General features: G+C 45.4%; 1 protein-coding gene across 1 annotated transcript; it reads left to right on the top strand.

Annotated features, from left to right (window-relative positions):
- The first annotated feature begins 10,247 nt into the window (after positions 1–10,247).
- On the top strand, positions 10,248–21,546 carry LOC136613040 (dnaJ homolog subfamily C member 18-like). Its single transcript, XM_066593848.1, has 2 exons — positions 10,248–11,630; positions 19,793–21,546. Exons 1-2 carry the CDS (start codon positions 11,136–11,138, stop codon positions 20,786–20,788), a joined length of 1,491 nt encoding a protein of 496 aa, XP_066449945.1. The 5' UTR covers positions 10,248–11,135; the 3' UTR covers positions 20,789–21,546.
- Positions 21,547–24,527: the final 2,981 nt, after the last annotated feature.

Here is a 24,527-nt window from a genome sequence, read left to right as displayed (position 1 = left end):
CCCAACATTCTTCTTCTTACCTACATTGCACAGACAGGGTACACAGCATAGAATCAATATAAAAGTAACATATACAGCAAAACATAGCAGAAGTATTTGGAAAATTGCCTGTACTATACCCATGGACCACCCTCCAATAAAGTTGAACCAGTTAGCTGGATTAAAAATAGAGACAGTGTCACTCCACCTGGAGTCCTGTTTCTTTTCACATTTTTCTAACTATGTATCTCTCATCTACTGGATTATCTGGATACTGGCGCTAACCTGTATGTTAAGGCCCATTTAGACGCAACAATTATTGCTCAAAAGTCACCTTTTAAGTGATAATCATTGTGTCTAAATGGGCCCATCTTTCACTGTTCGGTTGAACGATGGTTTTCAGTTCTGCTTGAAAACCGTTGTTCAGCAGAACAGCTGATAAGCAGGACTGCACGCTGTGCTCTGCCCGCGGAGAGCTGATTACATTGTTACTGTTCTCAGTTCTCAGCCCCACCAGCAGAACAGCTGATAAGCAGGACCACAAGTTGTGTCTGCTGTCCATGGTGCTGAATTTCCCCACGGGTAGCCCGTGGCTAAATAGTGGAGCTAGTTACAGAGCTCAGACCTCGTGCTGAGTTCTGCAACAGCCTCCAGAAGCTCATTTGCATGCAAATGAAGTTCATAAAGTACTAATAGCAATTAGTGCCTATTAGTACTTTATATAAAACGATCACTGATCTTTCAATCTTTTGAAAGATATCTGTGTGTGTAAATGGGTCTTTACACATAGGATCTATGTAATGTCAACAGGTAGGTCCTATAATTTTACACATTCCACCCTGGGCAGCAGGGAGATCATCTAGTACTATTGTGTGTTGGTGGGTGACCCCAGTTATCTGGGATCGTTTTTGATTTGTCTGATTAACCGACCCTAGAACAGCAAATATCTGGTCATCTATATAATCTGTGGCCTCCACCAACTTATCTCACATCTGCATGACCATTGGGTAGACAAATACAATCAGGAGGCTGGAATCGGCACACGTGACGGGGCGGAGCTACGCGATGACGCGTAGAAGGGGCGGAGCCAGAATGCCGCTCGTGCCAGACCGAGCAGAAGGATGAAGACCCTTCTGCGCAAGCGCGTCTAATCGGGAGATTAGACGCTGAAATTAGACGGAGCCATGGAGACGGGAACGCCAGCGCAGGGAAGGTAAGTGAATAACTTCTGTATGGCTCATATTTAATGCACGACGTATATTACAAAGTGCATTAATATGGCCATACAGAAGTGTATAACCCCACTTGCTGCCGCGAGACAACCCCTTTAAGTTGGTGTAGACACTAACAGTCTTACCTGCAGTCAGCTTACATGTTTCAGCAAGTGCCATCAGCTCTACTTCCTGAGGTTTCACCAGGAGAGAGTGGTTTTTGCATAACTACCTCCTTCTGTTGGTTACCAACTGCATAGCCTGTTTTGCTTCTCCATTTTCATGATATCTTGAACTATTTACGAAAAACTCAAAATCTGCATTAGTAATGGGAGTTTCAACATCATTTTTAAGACCCCTAGTTTCACTTTCCTTTAATCTCCTGACAATCATACAATAATTGCCCCTGCCTCACCTTCCTCCCTCCTTTCCAATTTTAGCAGAAGACATAAAACTGTATTTGGAACTCTACCCCTCTTGATTGTGATATGTGAGGGTGCTAGCAGGGCAGTCTCATACTTAGTGATTCTGGCAGCTGAAAGATGTTTAGTTTGTGCTCTATGCAGTATTTTTATGACCAATTGAGGGAGTGTGACAGTAAGGGGACCTGTGCAAAAACCTGTTGAAAATAGGAGAGAGAAAAGATTGTCATTACATTCTGCAACCATAAGAACTGCACCAATGGTGGTTAATTACTGATTCATTAGGGACTAGTAACCCTGCTACCATTTGGGATATATTCAATTGCTGCTTATATCGCTGTAAGCATGTCTGCCCCTAATAAGTTGACTGAGCAACTTATGACTGACATCAAAAATCTACTCATATTTATAATGTAACACACTTTAAGTAAAATCTATGTTATTAGTGGAAAATGAGATACAAATGAGATACACTTTAAATAAATCCTTGTTAATAATTTATTGTTCAATCATTTTTTATTGAAGTCATGACATTTAGCATATTATCAAAGAATAATAATCGTTTGACAGGTAGACCTTGACAGCATACAAAACTGGATCTAGATATTTCAGTAAGAGTATTACATCAACAAATGTGTTTAAATGTTACCAATTTCTATAGTTATGGTGAACAATCAACTTAAGAGGGGTAGGGGAGAGGGTAAGAGGGAAAGGGGAAGGGGGGTAAACAAGAGAAAGAAGAGGGGGAAAGAAAAAGGACTTGTAGGATCCAGTTGATATTCAGTAAGCTTAATATCAATTTAAACATATTAGGATTCCATATTTTCCAAACATTTGCATAAAAGACTCACATGCTCTAAAAGGCTAGCTCAACAGGAGACTCTTTACCCCGAAACAAGTCTACACTGCTGATATATATCTCAGATTTTGAAATTTTCTAATTGAAAATAGTCGTCACAAACTGCTTAACTTTATCATTTCATATGACACACAGAAAGCAGTTGGATTATGTCTGTCAATGATAGAATATGATTTGCTTTCCAGTTTCTTGCTATAAGCAATTTAACAAATAGGAGACAATGTGCTATTAGTTTCCTAGATTTGGTAGGAATGTTATCCAACCCTAACAGAAAGATAGCCAATTCTGGTGAAGAAGGAACTTTTATCCCAAAAATTCTCTTGAAAAGAGAGAAGAGTTCGTGCCAGGTTACTTGGATGTCAGGACAGCTCCAGAAAATGTGGAGTAGAGAACCTTGCCTACCACATCATCTCCAACATTTATTGGTAACATCAGGGAAGAAGTCTGACAACCTCACAGGGAATCTACACCACCTCTTGACGACTTTGCTATGCAACTCCATTAGAGTGGCATATGTAGAGGCCTTATTAGCCCATAAATGTGCATTCTTCCACTGCGCTGGTGAGAAGGAGTGGCCCAATTCTTCTTCACAATTTAAGAGATGGACCTTCTTATGGGGACTATAGTCATAATCTCCTTCACCACAAAAAATTTCACATAAATTTCTAAGTTTTAGTTTATATGGGGGAGGGTCAAATATAAAGCTATATAAATATAAAGCAAAGAAAACCTCTGGATTGAAACTGTCAGGACCGGCAGCTCTCGAGGTCTCTGTGCCCGCACCGCCTGTCCTATCACCCAGGCTGATGATGTGCGGTGCAGGGGAGTCGTGGTCTTGGTGACTTCCCCTGGCAGCCGCAGTCCTGGACGCCAGCTCCGGCCGTGCGCATCCCCATTGCAATGACTCCCGGGCTCTTTTGTTCTGCTCTGTCTCTGCAGGCGCCGGGGGGCTGTTCTCCCGGCATCTAATTTGGCCCTGCTGCTGTCAGGCTCACCGCCCTAATCAGCTGCTGGGGCGGGAGTTCTGACAGCATTTAAACTCCTTAGTTTCTCCTGAACATTGCCAGTGTATATTTGTCTCCAGGCTACACCGCATTATTCTGATCTGATTTCCCGTTGTGACCTTCTGCTTTTGGACCCGACTTTGACCTCACCTGATCCCTGGTACCGCGTATTCTCCTGTTGCCAATCCGGACTTCTTGACTTGCCTCTGTGTCTGTTTGTCTCTGTATTTGTTTGTAAGTCTGACCCCTTGCCACGCTTCCCTAGAGAGTAAAGGGACCGTCACCCAGTTGTCACCCTGGGGCCTTAGCCAGGGGAACAAGTAGGTAGGGACAGGGGTTGCGGGCAGCTCTTAGGGACTACCAGTACCCGGACCCCAGTTCCGTGACAGAAACCTTTGCCCACACACTATTAATTTTGGTATACAGGAGAAACTCTCTATCTGGGAGGCCAAATTCCTCCTGTAAGCATTTGAAGGGTTTCATCTTTGTACCATCAGCCAGATCTGATACTAAATTGATTCCTCTAATTTTCCAGTGTTGTGTAAATAGGTTATCTGACCAGAACTCCACTATCTCTATAGGGAGAGAGACCCACTACCTAGGGGAATGATTTTTAGAAATCTGTAACAAGTGCTGCCAGGTACTTATTACTATTTCGATCGTAGGGGACTTTGGTGGAGTTATATTAGAGTCTATAATAGTAGCTAATAAAAGGTTAAGGAGGGAATTTTTTCCCAAAACTCACTGTTCAATGTTAGGCCAGCTGATCCCCATTTGTGGCGCTCACCAAGCTCTCAGCTGGATTACAATAATAAGCTTCTAAGTTAGGGACTCCCAATTTCTCCATGTCCTCTAAGACTATACATTATAGATGCTGCCACTCTCGGTCTCTTTTTTTCCCCAGATAAATGTCATCAGTTGTTTTTGAAGGTTTTTGAGTAACTTGGTGGGAAATTTAATTGCAATTCTACAGAATTTGTGTAAAATGTTTGGAAGAACCATCTTTGTGTAAATTACAATTTTTCCCCACCTAGAATTCCTCCTAATTGTAATTATTAAGACTCTCTTGAATATCGTCTAACAAGGAAGCGATGTTGAGGTTCATTGTATTACTCAATGGAGAGATGATAGATATACCTAAGTATTGAGTCCCTGGTGGCTCCCATCCATATGAGAATTCTCGTTTAATTTGGGTCTGAAGTTTGATGGGTTGATTTAATAGTAAGAAATCTTGCCAACATTAGCTAAAAGGAGGGACGCTTCTCTAAGAGATTCCAAGGGAGAAGTCAACATCAAAATTATGTTGTCTGCAAACAAACCAACTTTATGCTGCCTGAATGATAAGGAGACACCCTTGATGTTGCTTTCCATACGTATTGCTTCGGCTAGGGGTTCCATGGTTAGTAAGAACAGAATAGGAGACAGGCGGCAACTCTGTCTGGTCCCGTTCGTTATTTCAAATGAATTGGAGATAACTCCATTTATCAATATTCTAGAGGAGGGGGCTCCATATAATGCTTGAACTGCTCTCAAAATTGCACCCTCAAACCCCAACCTCCTCAAGACCGTGAAGGCGTATCCCCAGTGGATCCTATTGAACGCCTTCTCCGCATCCAAAGCGAGGAGCAGACAAGGTGCTCAAGAGGCCTCCACTTCCCCCATCCAATAATCTTCTAGTGGCGTCCGAAGTCTGTCTCCACTTCCACAAATCCCATCTGGTCACTATGGATAAGATCAGGAGTTATTTCAAGAAGTCGTAGCCCTAAAAGTTTTGCATAAAATTTAGTGTTGCTATTTAATAATGATATTGGACTAAAGTTGGCTGGGGTGGCTGTATCTTTACCAGGTTTGGGTATTGTCACAATGTTTGCTTGAAGCATTTCGGGGGAAGGTGGCCTTTTGACATAGTCTCATTGAATAAGTTTTTCAGATGAGTTGCTAGCTGTGATTTGTAAATTTTAAAGTACTTGTCCAGGCCCGGGGCTTTGTCTTTCTTGGAATTGTTAATAACCTGCAAGATTTCTTGAAAAGATTTAGGGCTATTAGGCATATCCAAGTGAATTTTCTTTCATTTTGGGAGTTGAATGGAATCTAGAAAGCGGTTTATCTCACTTTCATTAGGCTGTGGATTGGAGGGTTCCCCTCTAAGATTATAAGGGATTCATAACATTTCTTAAATATTTCAGCAATTTCCATCGGGTTTGAAGTCTTACAACTTGAGATTGGGTCGATCACAAAAGGGATCTTTGCTTTGGCTCTCCTTTGTTTGACTCTATTAGTCATCAGTCGGGGAAACTTATTATTGCCAGGATAATAGGAGGATTTTAAGCTTTTTAGATTTTTTTCATGCTCGTCTCTAAGAAAGTTTCTATGAGTGCATTATGTAGGGAGATAGTCGGTGATTTTTGGAGATCTCTCTCTAAACTAGCTAACTCTGATAGGTTGTTTTTAAAGTTGTTTACCTCTCTCTTTTTTGTAAATGGCACCCTGTTGGATCATCACCCCTCTAATCACAGGTTTATGTGCGTTACACAGAATAAATCGACATGTTCTTAGGGAGTCATTGAAACGGAAGTATTCCTCTATTGCATCACATACTTTCTTTTGAAATTTAGGTACTTTCATGAGGAAGGTGTTGTTTCTCCAGTTTCCAAATGATGGAACCTGGGGACCCAGCTTTAATTTGAGTGTAATCGGGGCATGGTCAGACCATGACGTCACTTCTATTTTCGCCTCTTGCACTCTTTAAAGAACCAGGAAGTCCACAAGGAACATGTCGATTCTGGTAAATGATTTGTGATGAAATGCATAAAAAGTATACTCCCTTAGAGTTAACATTTAGACATCTAAATGAGTCAAACATCTCTGCTTGATGTAACCAGGTGGATAAGGTTGGACCCTCTCCCCGAGAAGCTGGTGTCCAAGGTTTCATCCACTATGACATTGAAGTCCCCACTTAAGATCAGATTACCCTGCTGAACTTTCTTTATTTTCCTCATGACTCTGTCCAGGAAATGAAGTTGCTTTGAATTGGGGGCATATATGTTGGCTAGGGTCATGAGTAAACCCTCAATTCTGCAAATCAAGATCAGAAATCTGCCTTCACCATCTGCTACTTCCTCCACAAGGTGAAAGTCCACCGAGTCCCCTATAGCAATCGACATACCTGCTTTCTTCTTGTTCGCATTAGCTAAGAGGTTCTTGGAGAACCTGGGATGAGAGAAAGTGGGGACTTTGTCCCTAGCAAAATGAGTCTCCTGGATGCATAAAATGTCCACTCTGGAGGAGAGAGCCTCTCCACAATGCCGCTCTGTTGAAGGGTGAATTAAGTCCCCTTACATTCAAGGATATCACATTTAATTCCATTTGGAAGTTAAGAAAAGAGCTTGTGGAAGTAACAGTTTATCCACGGGTATGTTCTTTGGAGGAACTTTATTTTGAAAGGATGAGATATTCTGAGTATACAATATTTGAAAAGGAATCCTACTTTGAATTTGAAAGGGTAAAATGGAAAAACAGGGTAGTGTAACTAATGGCTCTCGTCTGTTGAGAAACCATCTTGAATAAATGTAAAGAAAATGGACCTTTTTGGGAGTTCGGGCCAATGGTAGCCCAATAGGAAAAGGTCATGGTCAAGGGTGTAAACAGTTCAGCCACTGATGGATGATACCCCTGTAATTGGTGTGAGGCCAGCCGTTAAGCATTAGAGCATAGCGGTGTGTTAGCCATTAACGCTGATAAGTCAGTTTCCTGCTTGATTTGGGAGCTTGTTTCCGGATCCAGTCCCCATTCACATGGTACAGGAAGGCTCCATTTTTCGAGTAGGGAGATGCCTTCATCAAATGTATTAATAATGTAGATATTGCCCTCCTTGTTAACATATGGTTTAGTTGGGAAACCCCATCTATATGGGATTTTGCGTTCTCTCAAGATCGTTGTTATTGGACAGAATGTTTTCCGTGCTAACATAGTAATCTGTAAAAAGTTGGAAAAAAGTTTAATATTTCCAAAAGGTTGGGGAAGCTCTTTAAGGTTCCTAGAAGCTTTCATAAGGTCACCTTTGATGTGGTAAAAATGCACTCTAGCAATCATATCTCTAGGTGCATTTTCTGGAACATTTCTAGTCTTAAGGAGTCTATGCCTTCTGTCCAGAGTTTGGCAAGAGGGATTTTATGAGATCACGTGCACATTTATTAAGCTCTTCTGGTCTCACTGTCTCCGGTATACCTCTGAACTTGGTATTATTGCGCCTACTGCGGTCTTCCAAATCCGCCATCTTGTGTTTCAGAGCTTCAAAGTCCTCCTCTAGTTTATAGACAAACAGGCAGTCTACAGCACAATACCCCACCCTTAGAATGTATCTTATCTCCCATAAAACAACGACAACTAGTAAAGACAAATGATAAAGCTGTATAATAGATTTCACTAACAATTCAATATAACCTTCATCTTCTTCTATGGGCAAATAGTCAAGGCACGGCAGGTCCATTGCAGGTGTGGGTTTGTGTATTCTGTATCTTAAAATCCCCTCCCGCGGTCTGTTAATCATATGCGGTAATAATACTATGGAGAGACTTAGTGTAATATACGTGCCCCCCTTTACAAACTGCAAATCCACACTACACAAACGGGGACACATTATCATATGAAGTAGAAACTGGGATTGTACCTACTGTACACAGGACTGCCGACAGCGAACGAAACACATACAACTCTTACTTACTGCAGTTTTGTCCAGTATCGGTCATCCCCACAACATTTGCCCAATTTCCACTTACATACTTATATTCACCACTTCAGATATCCACTATTACCTGAGAGCATTCCCCTAAACCTTCCACCTTTCAATATTCAACCATCCCTCAGAACTTCTACATGCTCACTTCAACATCCGCTGACATGGACCTCCACCACATCTTTACCTTTGTCTTCTACTATTTTCCTTGTGTTCTTCCTCTGAGACCCCAATTTGTCATGAGTTCCCCACGACTCACCTCAGGCCTTTCCCTGCAACTTACAACACAGATCTGGCTTCAAAACACTTAGACTACAGGATGCGTTTTGTAAAAGCACCCCGTCCGTCCGGTCATAATCGGGAAAACCTCCAAGAGATCTTCTCCTGCAACAGATCTGTCCTGTTGGAAGTACAATGTCTTCTTCAGCAGTCTGTTTGGCCCACCGTAATCGGATCTTCTCCTGCAACAGATCTGTCCTGTTGGAAGTACAATGTCTTCTTCAGCAGTCTGTTTGGCCCACCGTAATCAGAGAAATACTCTAAAGGCCCATTTACACGGAGCGATAATCGCTCAAAAATCGCTAAAAAGCGATAATTTGAGCGATAATCAATCCGTCTAAACACGCGGCCATCGTGCACTTTTCGTGCACTGCTAGGTGATCGTTAAATTCAGGCCAACCTAAAATTCGGTGTGTGGTCTTATTAGGACCGCACGCTGAGTTCTCCGCGGGTATTGCTGATGGCATTGTTTCCTGTGGAAGGACAAAGGAGGTGAATGAAGATCAGAGCCCTCGGGCTATTAACTGCTTTCAGCTAAGGCTTCATTTGCACACCTAATTGCTCTTAAGTAGCTGAGTAGCTACTTAATAGTTTATGCAAACTGATCACTCAAATTGTCATTGGAGCGATCATCGCTCCGTGTAAATGGGAAACAATCACAGAGAATGTCCGTTACTTACTGAGTGAGGAGTGCATATAGATGCATCCTCCTCTCACCATGCAGGTAGCTGACTACCAAATGGAGGAGCTGATTACACCTGTGTGGGACACCGATGAGACAGCCACTCACACTGCCTCTTGATAATGAGGGGGGTGGCTGCTTGGCGTACACTCCCACACATAGTGGATACAGGGTGCCAGACCATTCTGATATATGTAGTGCACCATGCAGACCAGCAACCTATTAATGACGCCATGATAATTCGGCGGGTTGCCCTGCATTCCGTGTAAATGGGCCTTCATGTCGGCTCACTTTATACCACTGGCAGACTGTATAGGTCTGGAACTCTACACAGGATCCTGGTATTCCCTATGGAAAACGAGCGGTCAGCTATCCCTTCCTCCGGCCTCGCACCACTTTTACAGCACAACACAAATAATGTATGCAACAATCCTAATGCAATCAAAAGTACAACTTCACGTTCAAGCGTCCATGTCATTCTCAACTCTTATAAAAACCTTGTGACCCTGGAGTTCTTTTCTATTGACCAGCAGTGAGGAGAGTGCAGGATACTAGCAGGGGCTACAGGAGACTTATGTACCTTCTGTATGAGCAAGCACTCCGTCTCCTAGTCCCAAATCATCACTTACAGTCAGTCGGGATATCACTTCCCAGGCAACATAGAAAACCACCCAACATATTTACTTCACAGTATACATATATCCCCTCAAGGGGAGGGATGTTACTGCCAATGAGTGAATATATATATATATATATATATACTCCTAGGTGAGGGATGTTACTGACAATGAGAGAAAAGAAAATTTAAAAAAAAAAAAATATATATATATACTCCTTCTAGGTGAGGGATGTTACTGACAATGAATATATATATATATATATATATATATATATATATATATATATATATATATATATACTCCTTCTACAGGAGGGATGTGACTACAATGAGTATATTATGGTAAGACTGCTAAGAACTACATTTCCCATCATCCCTTGGGCTGCGGAGGATCAGCTGCTGCTGTCTGTAGTGTGCGGCCTCTCTCCAAGGCTTTTTATAGGATTGGTGGGGGAAGGGATATGAAAGGAGGCCATCAACATAGGATGCCTGGCTCCTGCGCTCCGGTTCATACAGGAGGGGGATGCTGGGATTACTGACATCTCTGCAGCCGCACCGTGCGGATGGCGATGACAGCGACATAAATGCTGCATTATAATCATCTCATCCTCCGGATGCTGCAATAATCACCGGCTCGCCGGATGCCGAGGATCCCGACATCAGCAGGATTGTACGCTTACACAAGCGGCTGGCATTCCCAGCAAACACTGCACAGGACGCTGCCATCCCGAGGCTACGGGGCGCCATATTCATCAGCAGCTGCTGACACCCCAGAGCCCTTGATGCGTTTCAACGACAGGCTGCGAAAAAGCCGTAACACCTCCATCAACATCCAGGACCGCGCTCGCTGCCCACGCCAACTGTGACACCTCCGTACGCTAGCTGGCAAGCCGTGTCACCATGTCACTCGGGAGCAGCCTGACTTCTGAAGGGTAACTCCAGCCACTCGCTACGCGCTGATACAAGCTGGCAATCATTGCATTTTATGGAAAGATGTAAGAAAATTTTGGTATCATCACAGCAAGTGGAGAAAAAGAGGAGAAGATGCGGTGAAGAACGCCCGGGAATGCCCGAGACTTCTGGTCGGATTTGTATCTTAATTTAACGTTTATTAATTATCCAACAATAACGATGAAGTGGAAACTCTGAACTGTGAAAACTTCTCGGAATCTTAAGAAATATAATTTATTCATTGTTATTTATTTAAGGCTTCTAATGAAATACAGAAAAACCTCCAAGGACTTTGAAAAAACTTAGAATTTCTTTTCAAAATTTTTGGTTATTTCCTCAGAATTTTTTGTTTTTGGCTGAGATAAGGACTTTCTTAGTAGTATCGGCTGTTAAGATGGATCGACAAAGAGCGGAGATGCTAATAAAGATCGCACGGGTGCGCCTCCAGTGTGGGAGAACGGGAGATGCTCTGAACTACCTGTATCAGGCCCAAAGCCTCTACCCCACCCGCACGGCTGCTGGCCTCATACAGGCCATACGGGGAGGTTACTTTGAAGGTGATGAAGACCACTCTGGACCAACACATGGTCATTATGAGCAACGCGACTTCTGGGCCCACCAGAACCACTATGCGGGTTGTGGGAACTGTGGCAGGCCAGAGTGGCATGAGGACGAGGAGGATGATGATGAGGAGGAGGATGAGGAAGACGATGAAGAAGAAGAAGAGGAGGGGGTGATACAAGGTTTTGAAGACCAGGAGGATCATTACAGAGTCCTTGGAGTCAGGAGGGATGCCAACACCGAGGTGATCCGGAAGGCATATCGGAAACTGGCGCTGAGATACCACCCGGATAAGAACAGCTCCCCAGGAGCTACAGAGGCCTTCAAGGTGAACAGGGATGGTGAGCCAATGTGAAGGCTAGTGGATGGTGTGTGCTGGATTCTAGGAAAGGAGGGAGACAATCAATATGGCTGCCTTCAGAGCTTCTACAATGGCTGTCACCCACCTTTATGGTAAAGCAGACTCCTTTATGATAAAGACCTCCAAGGGCCTGCAGATTGCTACAGAGACGTTATTTAATTTTTACTGGACATGTTAATCGCCGGTAAAAAATAATAACCACCTGTGAGCTGGCTGGGCAGAAACCCAACAAGTAGTTAACTCACTTGTTCTGTTGTCCTGGTCCGATGGCGCCAGCTGCCACCAGACCAGAACTAGAGCAAGTGAGTTAAATGGTTGTTGGGTTGCTGCTTGGCTGTGGGGCACTGTTATTACTGAAGCCACTATGGGGGACACTATCACTATTGAGGCAACTATGGGGACCACTTTGTCTACTGGGGTCACTATGAATACTGGGGCCACTATGGGGTCACTATGACTACTGTGGCCAATAACAGGGGCGCTATTAGTACTGGGGCCACTAACAGAGTCTCTATCACTACTAGGGCCACTGAGGGGGGGGGGGATCACTATTACTATTGGGAGCCCTTAAGGCAAACACTATTGGAGTCACTACCGGGGCACTATTGCTCCACCACTACAGATAGGTCTTAATTAGAGATGAGCGAGCATACTCGCTAAGGGCAATCACTCGAGCGAGTATTGTCCTTAGCGAGTACCTGCCCGCTCGGAAGAAAAGATTTGGGTGCCGGCGGTGGGGGAGAGCGGGGAGGAATGGGGGGGGGGGAGATCTCTCCCCCCCCCCACCCGCTCCCTCCTGCTCACTTCTGCAACTCACCGCTCACCCCTGCAGGCACCCAAATCTTTTCTTTCGAGCGGGCAGGTACTCGCTAAGGACAATACTCGCTCGAGTAATTGCCCTTATTGAGCACGTTCGCTCATCTCTAGTCCTAATGTTTTCAATAAGTGTTGGATTTCACTTTCAATGACTGTAAAATTAGATTTTTGGCAAAGGGGGGACACAATTTCACACTTCGCCTCAGGAAGCATAAAGACTTGGGGCCCCACTGGTCAGCCAATCCTGACACGTGAGCGAACGATGGCAGAGATCACTTGTACAGCCTGTTTATATTCTGTGTCTACATCCTCTGTGATCTTGTGTATTAAAGAGATCAATGGCGAAATCCGTTGTGATCTAGGAGGCAGTGAAGGAGTTAATATAGGAATCCCTGTTGGTCTAGGGCAGTGAATGGGTTAATGTAAGCGAGCCTGGTAGACTAGGGAAGTGAAGATGGTAATGTAAGCATCCTTAGTGTGGCAAAGGCGTTTGTGTCAGCATCCCGGAGGATGATGGGAGACTAAATTTAATACTGGCCTTTTGGTATCAATTACCGGGCAGGTCGGTCAGTTACCAGCCAGGTGACGGTAGCCAAAAAGGTCAGCGCTAAAACACACATAGGATGCGGCACCCAGATGTCCAAGACCCCCGATGGGGGGGTAAAGAGGACACGCAGAATAAGTAGGTACATTAACCCTTCGGAGGTCAAGAAAAGCCAGATGAGAACCCTACCGTGATGCCAGCCATGACGGCGGTCACCCAGCTTTCCTGCAAACAGATAAGCCAATGCATAGAACTTAACACAATATAGAAGAAATCCGGAACGTTTGAAGAAAAAGTAAGTGAACCCCTTAGAATTACCCAGATTCCTGCACTCGTTACAGATAAAATGTGGACACCATTGTGGACAGACACAATGTAACTAATAACACACACGTCTGTTATTGAGCATGCCGAGTAATATCCACAGGGCTGGGGGAAAATGTAAGTGAACCCCTGAATGTAAAAACATTTAGATCCCCTTTTATCAGCAATCACCTCCGCAAATGTTTCCTGTAGCTGCTGGTAAATTTTGTATAAAATTGAGGAATAATTTTGGACTTTTCCTCCCCACAAATGTTTTTCAGTTCAGCAATATTTTTGGGATGCCTTGCATGCACAGCACTCTTCAAGTCATCCCACCGCATCTCGATAGAGTTGAGGTCAGGACTCTGACTTGACTATTCCAAAACACAAATCTTCTTTTTTTACTGTTCTTCAGTTGATTTACTTTTGTTGTATTATGGCTGCCGCTGTAAGATATTGGACGTATCTACCTCAGGGCGCCCACCCACTACAGTTTTTTTTCACTGCGAAATTCGCAGAGTTTTTTTTTCTGCAGGGGTCTATGGGACTTGTAATGTTAAAATCACGATCGCGCAAAATCGCAATTTACCGTGAAATCGTGTTTTTGCGCGATCGCGATTCTAACATTACAAGTCCCATAGACCCCTGCAGAAAAAAAACCACAGCGAATTTCGCAGTGAAAAAAGACTGTAGTGGGTAGTCACCCTGAGGCCTCCTTCCCACGGACGGATTTCCGCCGCGTTGCCCGCAGCTATTAGGTTCTATTGAACCTAATAGCACAATGCTCATGGTGCGGAATTCCGTCGCGGAATTCCGCACCGTGAAATCTCCCGTCCTCACCCGCGGCATGCTCTATTTGCCGCGGGTGTACGCGCGGCCAGCTTCCATTGCAGTCAATGGAAGCCATCCGCTCACGCTATCTTCCGCTATAGCACACCACCGCCGTGTCATATTACGCGGCCGGCGCGTCATATGACACGGCCGGCCACATCATGTGACGCTGTGGGTGTGTCTTGTGACGTGGCCAGCGTGTCAAATGACGCTGCGGCGCGTCACACCGAAGCGTCATGCGGGACCCAAGACGCCGGATCCGCTGGTAAGTATGGGGTCTCTGGGGGGCGCCGTGATGGGCTTCGCCGCGGAATATTCCGCGGCGGAGCCCGTCACGGCCGTGAGCAGCCGGCCTTAGAATGCATTGTTTCCTTAATGATCATAAGGCATCCAGGACCTGAGGAGCAAAGCAGTCACAAACCATGATTCCCGCCCACCGAGGTCCCCATTCATGATGCTCCCTCCACTGTAGCCCCCAACTATGATGCTCCATCCACCAAGATTCCCATTCATGATGCTCTCTCCACTGTAGACCCCATCCATGATGCCCTGTCCACCGTAGTGCCCAATTATGATGCTCCCTCCATCAAGGTTACCAATCATGATGCTCCCTCCACCGAAGCCCCCAACTATGATGCTCCATCTACCAAGGTCCACATCCATGATGCTCCATCCACCAAGGTCCCCATCCATGATGCCCCATCCACCGTAGTCCCCAACTATGATGCTCCCTCCATCAATGTCCTCATCCATGATGCCCCATCCACCAGAGTCCCCAACTATGATGCTTCCTCCACCATACTTCACAGTTGGTGAGGTTTTGGCATTGGAGTGCAGAGTTCTTCTTCCTTCAAAGTCAACATTGTCTATTTGTTATATAAAGTCCCACTTTTGTCCTATCCATCCACAGAACATTTCCCAGCAGCATTGTGGAACATCCATGTGGTTTCAGGCAAAACTAAGACAGGATGCAGTGTCTTTTTTGGACAGTAAGGCTGGGTCCACACTGGGTGGAATTGCCGCAGAATTTCCGTGCGGACTGTCTGCATGGCAAATCCGCCTACGGCTCCTAATCCCGGGATTAGCCAGCAAAGTGGCTGAGATTTTGCAAAAATTTCGTGCACATCCTGTGGCCAAGCCGCACTGAAACTGACATGCCGTGCGGAAAACAAAGACGCGGCATGTCAACTCTTTTTTTTCTGCAGCAGCCTCTCTCCTCTCCGCAGCGAAGATGCAGGCAACGAAGCTGCTCCAAAATTTGCGGCTAAAGGCCGCGGGTTTTGAAGCTGCGCTTATCCTGTGGAAATCTTGAGGTTTTCCCGTGCAGCCAAGCTGCGAGAATTCTGTCCCATGAGAACCTGGCTAACAGCTTGTGGTGCCCTGCCATGATCCCCATTCCTGGTCAGTGTTTTGGTAGTAGAGGACACGTGGGCTGAGATTTCTGCAGCCTGTAGAGTCTTCTGTAGGTCTTCGTCTCTCTTCCTTGGGTTCTTTCTCCCCTCATACAGGATTGCCCGTTGTGCTCTTGCAGTGATACAATAGGACGTCCCTGGGGAGAGTAGGACAGTCCTGAATGTTCTCCATCTGTAGATAACTGTGGATTGCTGTACATCCAGGACTTCACACAAATTCTGAGGTCTTCGTTTTTTGCATCAAGACATGACTCCCACCATCTTGAGAACAGATCTGTCAGTAACCAGGATTCATATCTAACAGGTAAAACCCCTGTACACCCCAGGCTTCTAATATAATCTCCTTAATTGAAGCACGTTTTGCCAATCAGCTCTTGGAGGTTCACTTATTTTTTTTTCTCCCTATACTGCAGATGTTATTCAATGTGCTCAATAGAAGACATGAGCAGCACAGCTGTCTATGTGTTACTAGTTACATTGTGTTCTTCTAGAACTGTGACTTAGATACAATTGGACCACATTGTATTAGAAATCAAGGCAGAAATTCAGAAAAAGCCTCCTGTCCTCGGGCGATTGTTCATTGCGCTATCCGCAGCGATAATCTGCACGCAGGTAACGCATGAAACGCTTTCCATAGGATAACTATGTTAAACGCAGACCGCTGTCCACGAGCGGAACTCCATTGCGATTTTACGCTCGCATAAAATTATGGCATGGCGTGATCAAAAGCTGCGATAAATTGCAGTGACTTTAAATGTTCTCCCACGGTGGACATCTGCTTGCTTTAAAGCGCGATGCCCGAGAACAGGCGGCCTGATACCAAAGGGTTCAATTATTTATTTTTTAAACTGTATTTACCAAGGGTTCACTCTGAAGAGCCCGTTTGGGCCCCCGGTCTACTTGGCTCCCACTTCTTGCTGATGGACGGACTGCAGGAGATACATCTCATACAGCGGATATATAAGCTCTGCGCACCGCTCGGGAAATGACAAGGGGTTTTCGCCAAGTTAAAAACCAGACAAAAATGAATCCTTTCAGAGTCCTTTCGCCTCCATGGACCCGTTATCTGGACAATCCCACTGAAAAACACCCTGGAATCTTTCAGTGTGGAAAAATTAACAGAAAAAAACAAAAATAATGTGGCTGCATAAATCTGCAAACCCCCAAAACTAATAACTTTGTTGATGAACCCTATGACTTTAAGACTTTATGTCTTTTTGGGTCGGTGTCTAGCAGCTTGGCACATCTTGACCTGGCAATCTTTGCCCATCCTTTCTTGCACAAGCGCTGCAAATCTGTCAGATTGTGATGGCATCTTATGTCTAGCGCCCTCTTCAGGTCACCCACAGATCTTCAATGGGATTGAGGTCTGGGCTCTGGCTGGGACATTCCAAAACTCCAATCTTCTTCTAGGAAAACTACTCTTTTGGTGATTTGGCGCTCTGCTTTGGGTCATTGTCCTACCGAAAGGTGAAATTCCTCTTCAGCTTTTTAGCCGAGACCTGAGGGTTTTGTGTCAAAATGGATGGATATTTGAAACTGTTCTTAATTCCCTCCCCTTGACTAAAGCCCCAGTTCCAACAGCAGAACAGCCCCCCACATAATGCTGCCCCCCACTAGTGTCACTGCGGTCTGGGGGTCTTCTGGTGACGGCAGTGTTGGCTTTACACCAAACATCCCTTCTGGGATTCTGGCCAACAAGTTCCCCTCAGTCTCATCAGACAGAAAACGTTCCCCACAGACTGCTGGCAGACCGGATGGAGGTTTTGGTAAAACATGGCCGGGCTTGGATGGTCTTCTTTGTTAGATATGACTTCCGTCTTACCCCCCACCACCCCCCCTGCCTTACAGTCCAGACATATGAAGAATACGGGAACTGGTGGTCACATGACTACACAACCAGGACTTAACAGACACTCCTGCAGCTCCTTCAGTGTTGCTGTCGGCCTCCTGGACCAATTTTTTTCCAAGTATTTTCAGCAATTTTTGAGGGACGTCCAGTTCTCGGTGATGTCACTGTTGTGCCAAATGAAACCCACTTCTTGCTAACGGTCTCCCCTGTGCTCCGTGGTACATGTAATGCCTTGGAGATGTTGTGGTCCCCTTCTTGCTAACGGTCTCCTCTGTGCTCCGTGGTACATGTAATGCCTTGGAGATGTTGTGGTCCCCTTCTTGCTGACGGTCTCCCGTGTTCCATGGTACATGTAATGCCTTGGAGATGTTGTGGTCCACTTCTTGCTGACGGTCTCCCCTGTGCTCCATGGTACCTGTGATGTCTTGGAGATGTCTTGCCCCCCTCCTCCTGACTGACACCTTCCAACAATCAGACCCCTTTGATGAGCTGTAAGATCTTTATGGACCAACTAAGAAAATGTCAGGAAAATCCCAGAAGAGCCGAACTTTATATGGGGAATCGGAATCACTCTAGATAATGGGGGCGGAGTGCAGACTACTAGTGAACAGGAGGTCACATGTGATTGGCTGATTCTGAACCAACCCCATCTTCAAGTATAAGAGGGTGTGAACACTTATGCAACCACATTATTGTAGTTTTGTTATTTTTCCACCCTAAAACATTTCAGTTAGTTCTCCAGTGGGCTTGTACAGATAGCGGGCCACATGGAGGGGAAATAAGTCTGAAATGATTCATCTTTGTTGGATATTTTAACAATCAGTCATTCTAACAGGGGTATGTAGACTTTTATATCACTGTACTTCCCAATGGTCCCGCAAAGGAGGTGGGGCTTGTGAACGATTGCATAAAAAGTATAGATTTAAGGATGCTCCAAAACAGAATGGTGGTGGCATAAGACGTCTGACGCTATGATTGCTATGCTGATCTGCACAACAACCACTGTCTTGGCAACTTACTCGGGGCACAGAATGGGCAAGGATGTAAGGCAGGACTTACGATGGGACGGCTAGTAAGGAGGTCTCACATATACGCATAAGAAGACATTTCTTGTAAAATATTTTTGAAAGAAAATGATTTTCTGCTGTGATCTTCTGACCGCCAAAACTTTACATAGTTGTGTGAGTTTTTATGGGACGTCCCATAGTTTCTATTGCTACCATTTTGGGCTACACATGACTTTTTGATCATTTTTTATTACACTTTTTCTTTTAGACGGGGTGACCAAAAAAAAGCATCATTGTATATTGTGCTTTTTTTTTTTAACAATGTTCACCATGTGGGATAAATAATGTGTTACTTCGCTAGATCAGACTTTTACAGATGCGGTGATACCAAATATGCTTTGGGGGTTTTTTAGCTTTTTTATTACAAAAATATGGGATTTTTTTCCTTACTTTTATGATCCTTTATTTTTTTAATAATTAAAAAAACCTTTTTTTCACTCATTTTTACATTTTTTTTTTTGCCACCAAAGGGGATTTGAACTTGTGAGCATTTGATTGCCCCTGCAGTATAATGCAATACCACAGTATTGCATTATGCTACATTTTGACAGGAAGTCTGTCAAGACATGCCACATACAGGTCTTATTAGGCAATCAGTCATGGCAGCCCTGTGGGCCTTCAGAAGGCTCGAGGCTGCCTTGGCAATCAAATGGCACCTTGCAACCCCATTTTCGGGGGGTCGTTCAGAGCCCCTAAACACTGATCTGGGCACTTAATGGATTATCAGCTGCAATCAGCATCAATGGTAATCGCAGCCGTTGTGAGCTGGTGTCGGCTGTCTTTGACAGCTGGGCCCCACTTTGTGTGGTGCAAAATCAGCTCCCAGTCTTGCTCCATACAAACCCCATGCGTCTGGGATGTAGCTATATGCCTTGAGGCATAAAGGGTCAACAATGTCACCCAGAGAAAGCCTCTATAAACAGTGCCAGGAAACCACCGGTAACAGTCTTGGTCATTTTTATGAGTGCCTAAGAGTACCCTGATTAAAGGGCCATTTCAAGAATTAAGTTCACAGAGGGGATAGGAGGGTCACACTTAGAACCCCGCTATTGAGCGGGTCATAAGGTTATCATGCAAGCCACAGATCCCCCATAAGTGTGTCTTCTGCAGATGCCCTCATAACGTGTCCTCCTTAGAGGTCCTCATAAGTGTATCAGATGCAGATCCCCCCATAAGTGTGTCAAACACATCTGTTCTCAGTGTCTCAAAGTGTGTCCCCATGTTAGTGTGTGAGCTGCTTATCGCCATTGTTCTTGTACTTGTGGCTTCTTGCTATACTAATTTAATCTTATGTTTCTTTTTAGACTATTGGGAAGGCTTTTGCGGTTCTCAGTGATCCAACTAAGAAAAAAGCTTATGACGATTCCCAAGGCAGAGCTCAAGCAACTTCTGACCACGACCTGACAACAGATGAGATCTTTGATCTATTTTTCAGGGGTCACTTTTCTGCCCGAGCTGCTTACGCCTTCAATGGTCGTCCACGACAGCCACCGCGATCAACTAGAAGAGATGAGCCAGATGGGAGATGGCAGAGGTGGTCATCAGAGGATGATATGGAAGACAGAACAAAATGGCAGCAGAGAGAAAGTATGAGACAAAACGATGGCCAAGAATGGAGATCGAGAGAGGAGGCCTCCAATGAACAAAGGAGACAATGGCAAGAGCAGAAACAGGAAGGCGGTCAATCAAAGGGGCAGAAAGAAGTCAAACGAGAGCCAGGAAGACCGAAGACCCAACAGGAGAGAAAACAAGATGCCGGACGAACAAGTCCAAAGTGGTGGGAGAAGAGAGGTCAAGAACCCAAGAAGTCGAGATGGCGTGAAGAGATGGAGAAACATAATATAAAACGGCCTAGAAGACAGGAGGAGGAAGAAGAAGGCGGTCCACCGAAATCCGCCTATTCCGCCTTCATCCAGGTCTTACCCGTCCTGATCCTAGTGGTGGTATCAGTTGTTGCACAAATGACCGCCACCGCTCCATCTTACAGTCTTCATCCTAAACCTTCTTCTGGTCTAACAATCCCCCGGGAAACCAGCAGTCGGGGAGTCCCGTATTTTGTTGGCCAAAATTTTCAGAACCGTTATCGAGGTCAAATACTGGTGGAGCTTGAGAGGGCGGTGGAGAAAGAATACGCTGAGCAAGTTCAAGCGGGTTGTTGGAAAGAGAAACAGCAGAGGTCTGACTTGGCCAACCTTGCCCGTCTTTACGGAGACCAGAGATTAAGGGAGAAGGCTGACACATTCAAGATGGAGAACTGTAGAAAGTTGTCAGACCTCATAGGCATACGGAGGGGAGGTTGAGACAGTAGACATCTGGTGCGGTCCTAACAAGACTTTTCCAAAGGAGTGGGAAGCGGGACCTACCAAAATCATGTTTGCACCAGTTAATAGGAAATGTACATGCATTAGAGCCTAGAAACTTAGGCCTGGGTTACACGGTGACTCTGGCCATACACAGCCTGTAGGCTCAATGTGATGGTGACACCAAATCTCATGCCACATGCCGGTCAAACCCCAGTAAATAAATACTACTAAATATTTACCCAAATCACATGAAACTTCCACTATACAACCCCCGTATCACAATGCCCCAGAATTCCCCATGTAACCCAGGCCTTCTATTCATTGTAGGTTGCACTTTCTCAGACATTTCTTGAGACATTTTTAGAGACTTAATATCTCAATGTTCCTTATACTGTGAATATAGGTAAAGAATGTGCCAAAACAGCACTGCGCCCGACACCGAGACACAGAACGTCCTAGAACCAGAAGACCGTCATCAATACTGCGCTTCCCATCACTCTTTGCTTCATCCAATAGGCGCCCCCTACTAGGTTGGGAAACATCCCATACATAGTTCTAACTGTGATATTTCAAGCTGAGGTTGGTGAACTAAAGCTACAATCCTATTGGTTGTTACAAGCAATCCCCTTCAAGGACATCTCCGGGAAGGACTATAACATCCCCTCATGTCTTCAGTGCCATGCTCAGATCACTAGACACGTGTATTTTTCATTTTACTATGCCTGTAAGTTAATAAAGAGAACACTTTTTCCTCAGCCCTCATCCTTACCTCAGGAGGTGGTTGAGGGAGGAGACATTTGTTTCTTTTGATTGACACACAACTTCTTCCTGAGATCACATGACAGGGAGAGTGGTTTAAGATACCTCAGTGCTGGTGGGCACGGCTAGTAAGCATTAAGTGTTGTCAGAGGAGGGGGAGGCCTTGGCGAGGGTACACACATCACATGCTAATGAAGGTTACCAAGTGGATGTATTAAGGTGCATTTACACACAAAGATGATCGCTCACAAGATGGCTTTTGATTGATCATTTTGCATAAACTACTACTTGTTACTAATGCCTATTAGTACTAATTAGTAGTGTGTGAGCCACTGGAAGCTGTATTCAGGGAATAGACCACCCGCTGTTCCCTGATTACATTCCCTTTGTTCTGCCGGCGGGGCTGACAGCTGAGACAATGTAATCAGCGCTCCCCGGGCAGAACACAGCGTGCGGTCCTTCTTATCAGCTGTTCTGCTAACAATGGATTTCATGCGGAACTAAAATTCATCGTTCGGCAGAAAAGTGAAAGATGGGCACATTTACACCCAACGATTATCGCTCAAAAGATGGCTTTCGAGCAAATTTTAAGCGATAATCGTTGTGCCTAAATGGGCCTTTGCTTTCTTCTGCTGGCCATGGACGCCTATTGAAGGGGTGGAATAGAAAAAAATTGAGGAGGCTCGGTGCAATTAGCTTCAAGCGGTGAGCATCTACCTCCGAGTGATAAGGTTGGAGGGCGAGTAACATGATAGGTGCTGCTGGCCTAGTATCACTAATGAGCCAAAGATCACATAAGCATCAAAGACTAATGTGGTGCAAACAAAGCCCAGTAGGGGGCGCAACCCAAACGACTGTAATCATAGAAGCATAAGGATCGGCAGAAGTGCTTGAAGTAAAAAAAATGGTTTTATTTGAAAACCAGCATGTAACACGTTTCGAGGAATCCCCCTCTTCCTCAGACAGCTGGGCAACAGATTTGGAGAAGTTCCACGTTTTCATATCCTCATAGTCTGTGTATATATGTTCATGGCCACAAGCTATAATCACTAAGGGGATATGAAAGCTTAGAACTCCTCCAGGTGTTGCCCAGCTGTCTCAAGAAGAGGGTAATCCGTCAAAACGTGTTACATGCTGGTTTCGAATAAAGCCATTTTCTTCCTTCAAGCGCTTCTGGCAATCCTTGTTTCTATGATTGCAGTTGGTTGTGTTGCGCCCCTAGTGGGTTTTGTTAGCACTACATCACATTAGAGGGGTTGTCCAGACATATTCTGCTCTTTGAGATCGGGCAGCAGAGAGTTGAGCCTTTTGGCAACATCGTCAAAATCGTACAGTCACCATTCCTCAGATCTCCAGTCTACGGCTATAGTGACAGGCCAACCTGGACTGAACTGGAAATACTTTGCAGCCGTTACCCAGGAGGAGCAGTCATAAGGTGCCCAGAAGGAAGAATTTGGGGGTTCCTTTAAAGGGGGCTAACTCAGGGCAAAAAGCTGAATTCTCACTCTTTAAAGACTCCCTTATATAGGTGGTTACATGGCTGATATCTGATCCTTACAGACGTCATGAGCTAGAGGCTGCTAGACAGGAGGTCCCCACAGGGGGGAGCACCAGGTAAGAATGAGTTTGGGGGAGGAGGGGTATGGCGGTGAAGTGAGCTCCTGGGATACAGATGGACTTTGAATCATGGATGCATTCACAGGGAACACCACCGATCCCAACAACAGAGACATGCTGGTCCATGGGGGGGCACACTCCATCAATGTGAATGGGGGTTTCTGTAACTCTTACAGGACAGTCTAAAAGGGGTTGTCTACTTGTAAACTATTAGTGGCCTATTCTTAGAGTAAGCCATCAGTAGATCAGTGGAGGTCAGCTGCCCAAAAAGCCCACTGATTAGCCATTCTCAGGACTGATCCATTCCTGCATTGAGCTGATCTCTGCTGGAAGCAGACAGCTCCATTCTCACTCTAGTGGCCAGGCTTGGTATTACAGGCCATTCAGTTCAATGGGAACTCAACCTGTAATACCGAGCCTGACCACTGCAGTGAGAACAGAGCTGTGTGCTTCCTGCAGAAATGATCTCAATGCCTAAGGCTGCCTGTCCACGAGCAAGTTGTCATTGCGAGATCCGCGGCGATAAATCACCAGCGGACCTCGCATGACACGCTTTCCATAGGCTAACTATGGAAAGCGCAGCCAGCGTCCAGGAGTGGAGAATCATAGCGATTCTCGACTCACGGGATTAAAATCGTGGCCTGCTGCGGTTTGTCACAATTCTCCGAAGTGAGCCCATCTATTAGACAGGCTCATCGCGGAGACCTGTCAGTGCTCCCCCTCCTCCGCTAGCGATATTCTGTCCCGGCCGTGGACAGGCAGCCTAAGTGAACTAGCCCCCAGAACAGTTGATGAGTGGGGATGGTGGGTGGTGGACCTCCGCTCATCTACTATCAATGACTTATCTCGCAGACTGGCCACCAATAGTTTACAACTGGACAACCCCTTTACCTCCACCATCCCCCAACGAACCAAGACTTCTCCATGGGTGGCTACGGAGAAGCCAATCAGGATGGCCATGATGGTAGTCACTCAGTGGTACGTGGATTTTTCTGGTGGCCTCCCCCCACCTCCTGAGGTTTAACTTACCTGGAGCCCCCTAGACCGAGATGAGTGGGGATCCCTCACCAAGAAAGAGATAGGAACAGAATAGATCCCGCCGAAGCGGCAGGCAGACCCGTCATTCAGTACGATTGGTGGGGTCCCATCTCTGGGACCACCACTGATCAGCGGAAGGAGGAGTAATGGCATCACTTGGACCTGCTCGGAGGTTTCCGTGTGTCTGGTATTGCAGCTAGGCCCATTCAAGTGACGCGGCCAACAGGACTGAGCTGCAGTACCAGACACCGCCACATGGAGCATCTGAGGCTGCGTTGGGTCCTGATAGGAAGGTGCTGTGGACTGCTGGGAGTGGGACTCA

Source organism: Eleutherodactylus coqui, chromosome 2 (assembly GCF_035609145.1).
Source record: "Eleutherodactylus coqui strain aEleCoq1 chromosome 2, aEleCoq1.hap1, whole genome shotgun sequence".
Taxonomy (NCBI): Eukaryota; Metazoa; Chordata; class Amphibia; order Anura; family Eleutherodactylidae; genus Eleutherodactylus; species Eleutherodactylus coqui.
The sequence above is the reverse complement of the archived record's forward strand: the minus strand, read 5'-3'. Positions and strand labels throughout refer to the sequence as shown.